Below are 8,528 nucleotides of genomic sequence, written 5' to 3' on the forward strand. Positions count from 1 at the left end.
TGCAGTCATCAGCTGACATCTGAAGAAAAAAAAACGGGTAAAAAAAAAAAAAAGCCGCGTCGCCGCACCACTTTTTGGGAAAGCTCCATACCAGAAACCGGAGACTTTTTTTTTTTTGGCCTTAGGCGACACAATACATGGAGCGGCAACAAATATCATTTTGGCTTTGAACCGTACAAACCAGATAAAAAAAAATCAGTCTCAGTGATCAGGTAGAAAAGTTTTTAAGTACATTGAAATCATTCTTTTTTTTGTCTCACAAATAACTTCAAGATAGACAATCAAGATACACTTCATAAGTTGAAACACATTGTGAATGTTTCCCTTGATTAAATTTTCAACATGAAACATTTCACTGACAAACCCACTGAGAAAAAAAGTAGAAGTGGTAATTTGTGATATTATTGGGCACTGTTTAAAGATACACAGATAAATCACATAGAAATGATATCTAAAAGACCTATAGGGCTCGCTCAATGACGGCCATCTCTGTAGGAGAACTGAAACTGCGTATTTTACGCAATCAAGCACGCATTGCGCAGTGTTGAAAACACGCACGCTTGTTGCTCAAATGTGTTCGAAATACAATGCAGCCGCATCGGCTGCATTGTATTTCGAACACAACTTGCATAACGCGCATCGCGTTATGCAAGTTGATGCTCAAAATGCCGATGCACGTGGATGGTCTGTAGGAAATGACGTTATTTGAACGAGACCTATTTTCAATACTTGTCAAGCTTTTTTGGTGATTTTGATTTTCGATTTGATTGATTTGGAGAGGGTAAGGCTAACAAATTGTAGAAAAGGGATATGTACAATGTACATTTACATGCTAAAATTGGGTCATGAATAACCATTTAAAAATATACGAGTCATTCACAGGTGAGTATGAAGTGAATCTGACAGTAACTCTTTTTATGTACAATAATATATTTTGTGACAGAAAACCAAATTCCACCCTTTTTACACTTTGCTTCTTTACACTGACAAGCTTGATGATTGTTTTTTTGTTGGACCAAAATTATGAATTTGAAAATAACCAAGCACTGCCAGAGAAAAAAATATTTGCTTGGAAAAAAACTCAGTAAATTCATTTGGTCTTCATGCTGCCTATAAGCTGACCCAGATCACTAGCATTGTCAACATGATTAGAATGCTTGATGATCAGGTGGTTCTTGAACCACGAGTAGTTATGCGACAAGTATCCGCAGTAGCGACACTTGAAGGTGTTGTATCCGAGATGGCGGCCGACGTGCTGCTTGAGGGTGCTCATGCTGGTGAAGCGTTTGCGACACTTGAGGCATCGCAGCTGACTCGGGTTGATCAGGCTCTTGATGGCCTGGGCTTTCTTGGAGGCAGACTCGCGGTTCTTCTTGGTTCCTCCCTGCTCCGATGAGGAGGATTCCTCCAAGAGGTGGATGCGGGTGTGTCGCAGCAAGGAGCTGTGGTACTGAAAGCGCTTCTTACACTTGAGACACTTCATGTTCTTCTTGTCCATCATCATCTGAAGCAGGGCTTTGTCTTCTTCCTCTTCCTTCTCCTGGGGTCCCTTTGGGGACACGCTACGATGATTAAGTCTTGCCTGGCGCATGGGTGTCTCTCGCTCCTTCCCTGCTGCGACAGTATCCACTAAAGATCTCCTGGAGGTTCCTGGGGAGCTGGCTGACGAAGAGGAAGGTACATCCTTTGAAGGGCTCTCTGCGACCTTCTTGGGTTCAGACTCTGTCTTCACTTTCACTGGCGATGAGGATACGCTGGCTTTCCCATCCTCTATTCCTTTGTTACTGACTTTTTCCACTGCAGAGCTAGTTACTTTTGCAGTTGAAGGAGTCTGCTTTGTTGCCGTAGTGCCCTGTTTGGGGGTAGAGCTTCCAGCTTTGCTTGTTGAAGCTCCTTGTTTCGGATTCTTGTCTTCCGATTTTGATGCTTTGCTCGTTGAGGTGCTTGCCTTTTTAGCGTCAGCGTCCTCCGAGTTTTGATTCTGAGTCAGATTGATCCAGACTCCAACCTTCATGGACTTGATGGCCTCCGAGATTTGCTGGATGGTACGGAACTGCCGGCCATGTTTGCCCATCATGTGACGGCGCATTTGCGTATAGTCGTTATTCTCGTAAGGACACATGCGGCATCGGTAGCGATTGTAGCCAAAGTGGTTGCAGCAGTGCTGCTGCAATCGGCGGACAGTTGAAAGCTGCTTGTGGCATCGACGACAACGCATGTTCTTCTCATCCATGGTCTGCATCACCTTCCCTCGTGCGATTTCCTCCTGGGTGGCGTTAGATGCTGGCGTGTACTTCCCCTCTGCCTGCAACTTCTCCCGCTCATGGATCACCTTGTGACGAGCTACATTCCGTCGGTTTGCAAATGTCTTGAAGCAGATGTCGCAAGCCGGCGGGGAGCTACTGTCGTTATTGTTCTGTGCACTCTTGCTTTCAGCACTGACTTCCGATCCCTTCTCTTCGATCTTGCGACTCAGGAGCTCATCCACACGATCCGTGGACAAGTTGTGCAACGCCTGGATGTGACGGCGAACATTGTAAACTGATGGACTGCGGTACTGGCACAGAGGGCACTTGAACAAAGGCTTTTTGTGGATCCTCATATGCCATGCAAGAGCCGTCCAGTTCTTGCACTTCTTCTTACAGACTTTGCATATGTTTCTAGAAGATAGCTGCTGTGCAGATGGACGAGGCGTTGTCGCAGCCTTCTTCTGTCTTGGGGAGACACTACTAGCCTTCTTGTCTGATTGAGGAACACGTGGGGAAACACTTGTTCGAGAGGCTGTCGGGCTGATGGCAGACTTGGGGGTGTCCACATCCACTCTCAATGTGTCTTTCTTCCCACTCATGTCTGACGGAGGGGATGAACCTTTCTCAACGTAAAAAGTTGAGTTCACTGTCTTGAGTAAAGTGTGGAGAGTTTCTCGTTTATCCACAGACGTTGGAACTGCGACTCTCCCTGCTTTGGCCGCTTGGCGAATGGTTATCTCGCCGACAATTTTTGAAGTGTCTTCGCCTTGATCTCTCAGAGACTTGAAAGCACTAAGTCTATTGATTTGCTCCTCATGAAGGATTTGTTCAGGCCTGACTACTTGCTGTTCGACAGCTTTTGAGGTAGTTGGGATCGGACGAAGCATAACAAATTTGTCATTTTCGTCATCATCGTATACATCTTCCGCGCTGGACACCTTGGAGGTCTCACCTTTAGATGATGCACTCTCAGCTTTTTTCCGGATGTCTTTTTTCGCTGCAGGTGCACCCCAAGATAAGATGCTAGCTGCTTCTTCGTTGGAAATCCCATATTCTCTTGCATCGGTGTTCTGCCGTTTCCCCACAAGATTAATGTCTGAACTGACACGCTCAACACAGAAGCACTTCTTGTGCTCGACAAAGTTCAACAGGCCACGGAACAAGCTGCGGCAGACGCGACACTCGTATATCACATCTGCTTCTTGTAGGATCAGCTGCTTCAGAAAGGGAGTGCCGAATCGGAAGCAGTCCACGATCTGTTGGATGCCATGCCGGGCGGGGTTCATGGGTGGGTGAAGGACCGTGACGTCCGGCTGTTTGGCTTGGGTGTCCGGTCCCTCCTGGCCCTTAGCGATGTCGGCTTGGGTGTCATGAACACCCATGTCGGTCATGGTGATGGTTGCAAGTGCAGGGGTCAAACAATCTGAACGAAAGGAAAACAAAAGAAACAAATTACTCTGTGTTTACTGCTTCATGTCTGCTTTATGCTACACGGAAGTACTTCACCAAGAAGATGTCTTTGTGAATGGTTACTGTAATGAATGTATCATGAGGTCTGTTAAATGTATATACCGCCCTCTATTGACGGGCCGTAACTGGGTCAAGTACACAGCCATCTTGAATACACACACACATAGTCTCCCAGTGTCAGTTATTTATAAGTGCATTGCATCCATCGTTACATGGTGTCAGGAGTGGGATCCGTCCTTATAGTTACTAGATGATGTTATGTTAAAGGGACTCTACATTCTGGAATACGCCCAACTGGGCTACAAAACGCGCCTTGAACGAAATGATGTTAATCGGAAAGAACATTTAAAAGTAGGATATAAACATCCACACAACTATCCCTTTAAAAAATGCGCGTTTTTGTGTTATTCTGGTGTTACTCATGCGAGAACAAATTTCGGGGTCCACTTTTGCGACCCCAAAAATCGGCTGTTCATGCTGGTTGGGATTCCATCCGTTAAGTGTTCCCCCTTTTGCGGACGTGTAAGAAACCACATTTGTGCATTGGTGCTGTGTATAATTATGTGACACACACAAAGTGTATCGCACATTGACTGAAAATGACAGGAAAAATGTATGCGTACTCCGTCTTGTCCGATGTTAAACAACCGGGGTTTTTTTTTCTTTTCTCGGGAACAGTAAGACATTAGGTTGGTGTCCTTTCAACCAGATGTTTGAAATAGGATAAGGCCAACAACAAAAATACTTCTGCTTCCGATTTCCCTACCTACCCTATGCTGACATCCCCTACCCTAATTTTTTATGGGAAAAATGAGGAAAAAACACCCAAAACCATCAATTACTACCTTGTACCCATGACTGCACGCAGATGTTTCAATATGATCGTACACACAAAAAATCCCCCCCCCCCCCCAAAAATGCCCTACCTACCTACCCTATTTTCGAATGCCATGTAATCGGAAGCAAAACTGTTTGTTTGTTGGTTTTTTTGGCCCAAGTAAACAATCCAAAACATGAAATTTTCAGGGACTTCAGGGCTTAGTGCCCCTTTAACATGCCCCTCTCTCTCTTAAGTACAATGTCGATGGTAATGTCATTGTCATCTCATACCACACTTGACTCTTTATTGTGCATTGTACACAAATGGATTGAAAGCGCCAGTAGTAAACTGACTGCATTATTAATAATAGGCATGTACATGTATATGATACAGTTCACAGCACATGTTCAACACTAGACTGGGACCTTGAGTACTGAAAAACATGCAAAACATTACTCACTCTTTAGCTAGCAAAATTCTCCTAAATTTTCAACGGGCAAAGAAAAGGTCCTCAGTATTTCACCAACCAAATTTAAAGACTCAATTCAATTTGTAAAGGAGACTTTTCTTCAATATTTTGCACATGAGAGGGAAGTCAAGTGATTTCAAAATGAGGCTAAAGACTAGACTGGTGCATGTCCAACCATGGTCCAACTGTTTGAAAGACTGCCCTCTTCATTCAATGTCATTAGTCTGGTGGCTAACTATGGGGAAATGTGTAGAAATAGCTAGACTAGTACCTGACATCCTAGATATTTCTTTTGGCACAGTTAACTGACAGTTGATTGATGCAGTACTGAAGGGTTGTTGGACTGGTTGTTTCAGGTGCCAGTCTATTTTCTTGTTTTGCATGTTTTCAATACCTTAATGTTTGGGAATCTCATACACAGTATTGAGAGTCCAAAATTTTCGGACTAGTGCAACACATACACATGATGGAACTAAAATTGGTGCTGAAAAAAATTCAAGTGGTTTAAAATTAATTTGCAAACTTGACTGAAAAAAACCCACAGAACACACATTAAGTCATTTGTTAAGAGTCTCACTCATTCATTTGCACATTTACCTTTAATTTTTACTTTGACTAATTGCTACATTTAACATGACAACAATGACCTCATAAAAAGTTATTTTCAATGAACTTTATCATTATTGCTGCAAAAAAAAAATTGGTCAAAATCACAATTTTGCTCAGAATATGTGATGGTCAATAATGCCATGGTAAATTAGCATTAAGTTGGGTATTTAAAATTCGATTTGGAAGAACATGTAACTTTTTCAGATTTTGAACGTGGCTTTGATTATAAGTACAGTTCACAAAAGTGCTGCCATATGCCTGTCCTCAAAAAAGGGCTGCATAAAACATATGTACAAAAAGTCTGCTAAACCATGTAAACAAAACAAACAAAACACTCACTGTTAAAAAAATTACTGTTTTCCTGACCTAACATTCCTATCCTGACCAGACATTCAAAAAAGGTGATAAATGCCTGATAAATATACAGTACATCATACATGTATTATGATTAATTGATTGGCAGGTAAATCGATTGGAAAGTGTGTATACGGTTATGCAACTAAATTTGGCACAACACACATGTCAAAACATGTCAAAATCAGTGAGTTCAAAATTCATCAAAATTGAAGTAACTGTTAAAAATACTTTAACATTTTACATTTATTATTTTGCACAAAAAATAGGGAAATATAAAAGAGGAACACACAGGGTAACAATGACAATCGGTTTACAATGAATGTCGCGTCATGCAGACTCGGCGCTGTGCCTGTGCTGCAGGGCCTAAGGGTCCCAACACGACCACCATGCAAATATGCCGGCAACCGAATTTTGGCTGAAAACTTCCCGGTTGCAAGCTCTCAAAATACGGCCCGAAACAACCACACCTCGCCCCAAAAACTATCACGACACCACACTGGAGTTAACAGAGGTTAACCTAGATGAAGGATTTGAGTTGTATCGGGTCATTTGAGGGGGGAAAGTTTTCAAAGAATGTTGGCACTCGTCCCGTCGCGAGGACAAAATGCACGACACATGACGCAGCGCGTCGGTCGGCATTCGGCCGGCTCCCGCCCCATCCGACCCCAAAACACCCCCAAAATTTCCCCCTTTCACTCACCTGTAAATCTCCAAGAACACACCACAATGCTTCCAAGGGTTACTAGGAGAATCCTGATGGTCTATGTGGAGGCCCAATTTCACAAATGAGAGAAAAAATTGGCAAAGTCGGCGTCGGTTCGACACATGCCGGTTTCCGCGCACCGTTCGACGGAAAGAGCAATGGCGCACCGCACTCTTTCTTCTTGCTTACCCACAATGCAAAGCGAAAAAAATCCTGGCGGTCGATCGTCTGATGATAGCGACACGTCCGTTCATCACGCACGCAAACGTAACACGCACACGTTAGCAGACATTTCTCAATGCTTTTATGACCCTGGAAATTTATCAGCGGGAAAATCCCTCAAAGAGAAATACTTTCGTGCTTTGACGGACAATTTACAATCATTTTCCAAATTATCTTCCCAAATTCTACTGCACCTGCTGCATGCACTCTCGATCTATCTCAAACCACTGCGCGCTACTGCAAGTGCAATAACATTTTCGTAAAAATGCAATTTCCAACTACTGAACATCATCAGGATGCAGACTCGCCCAATTTATCGAACCTCCTCAAAACCTCATTAAAAGTCAGAACAATTAGAAACTCGCAACGATTTTGACGTACATTTTCTTAAAAATTATGTTGTATCCAGAATGCCTGGAGGTGTTTTAGGAACCTATGTGTTCTTGTTGAGCCGCCGGTTCTGGGCCAATTTGACAAACTCAACCGGGCAACTCGATCGGTCCACATTATTGATTTTTCTACGGTCATTTAGGACCACAGACATATGCTCGTCGCTGGGGATTAAACAACGAAGGCGCACGGCGACGCTTATTCATGGCGGCCGCAACATCCAGGGGCGTTGGGCGGGGCCGTCCTTGAATGAACTTTGACCATTCCGGTCACGGCCGGGAAATAACGATTGGATGACTGCGTTAAAGGAGACAACGCTAGAATTGTGCAAGCAGGCATGTTTAGCTTGAGAGGCAAAGGTCTAAGAACTAGGGCACATCACAGCAACTGAATGCCTTCCTTAAAAGTGGTTGACCATGCATGATGCATGTTTTCGCAGCTTAACCGTTGGTCGTACTCAGTGAGTTAGAACATTCCACAATTTGAACCATTGCTACGGTTTCAAAGCTAATCTTGAGGGGCGTGTCTTTATTTCTGACTCCCACCCCTTTCCCTACCAACTGACAACTTAACAGTCACATAATATTGTGATCACTTTTGGAAAGTCTTTTTGCTTTTTGACTTTTGTCGGTTGAGGCCTGAGGACACATCCCCTCTTCCAAATATTTTATTTGAAAATGTTGCCCATTTTTTCATGCCGTTTGGCATTAAGAAACAGAGCCATTGTGAAAAGATATCGTCCGACGCGTGGTTAACATAGTTATGCCAGTCATGCGAGGATACTAATACCATTACGAGGGAAATATGTTGATCGTCCCATGTTCATTGTATTACATTGAGGAAATAAAAAGGGCCATACGAAATGTGTAAAAACTTACCGTTCCTCAATGTGGGCGACATTGGCTGACATCATACATGTACCATGTATATGCACTTAACAGCAATGCGTGACGTGCACGGCCCACTTGAAACACAAACTCAGCAAACTGGGGTCTCGCGGCCGCGGGGATTTTGAAACAGGACGTATCCACGTATCTGCCAGCTTTCGTCCCGGGTCACTGCAGAAAACTAAGGTGGATTTATTCCATTTCCAGCGTTAAATTGAGCTGTTTCCGGTCGCATGCAAGAAATACAGGTGACCACTTCAGAGTAGCCGAGGAAAACGTGAAACCTGTTTGAGATAGACTTCTAGTACATTATGTAGCCTACAGTACATTAATGCAAGTTTTGAAGTTGTTG

General features: G+C 43.5%; 1 protein-coding gene across 2 annotated transcripts; it reads right to left on the minus strand.

The window, feature by feature from the left end:
• Positions 1-889: 889 nt before the first annotated feature.
• LOC119724368 (zinc finger protein 800-like) lies at positions 890-8,217 on the minus strand. 2 transcript variants are annotated; one of them, XM_038195388.1, is made up of 2 exons: positions 8,168-8,217; positions 890-3,672 (listed from the first exon to the last, which is right to left on the minus strand). In XM_038195388.1, the coding sequence occupies exons 1-2, from the start codon at positions 8,187-8,189 to the stop codon at positions 1,091-1,093; spliced, it is 2,604 nt and encodes an 867-aa protein (XP_038051316.1). In that variant the 5' UTR covers positions 8,190-8,217; the 3' UTR covers positions 890-1,090. The 2 variants fall into 2 exon arrangements, with proteins under 2 accessions (XP_038051316.1, XP_038051317.1); XM_038195389.1 differs by lacking the exon at positions 8,168-8,217 and adding an exon at positions 6,675-6,954.
• Between the last annotated feature and the right edge of the window lie 311 nt (positions 8,218-8,528).

The sequence above is a fragment of the Patiria miniata genome, unplaced genomic scaffold (genome assembly GCF_015706575.1).
Source record: "Patiria miniata isolate m_02_andy unplaced genomic scaffold, ASM1570657v1 HiC_scaffold_18, whole genome shotgun sequence".
Classification (NCBI taxonomy): domain Eukaryota; kingdom Metazoa; phylum Echinodermata; class Asteroidea; order Valvatida; family Asterinidae; genus Patiria; species Patiria miniata.

Bases quoted from the DNA above. Each gene is read 5' to 3' on its own strand.
- LOC119724368 (XM_038195388.1), bottom strand. From the start codon at position 8,189: ATGTCGCCCACATTGAGGAACG. The intron at 3,673-8,167 runs GTAAGTTTTTAC...CCTTTCGTTCAG, and splicing joins GTCGCCCACATTGAGGAACG to ATTGTTTGACCCCTGCACTT.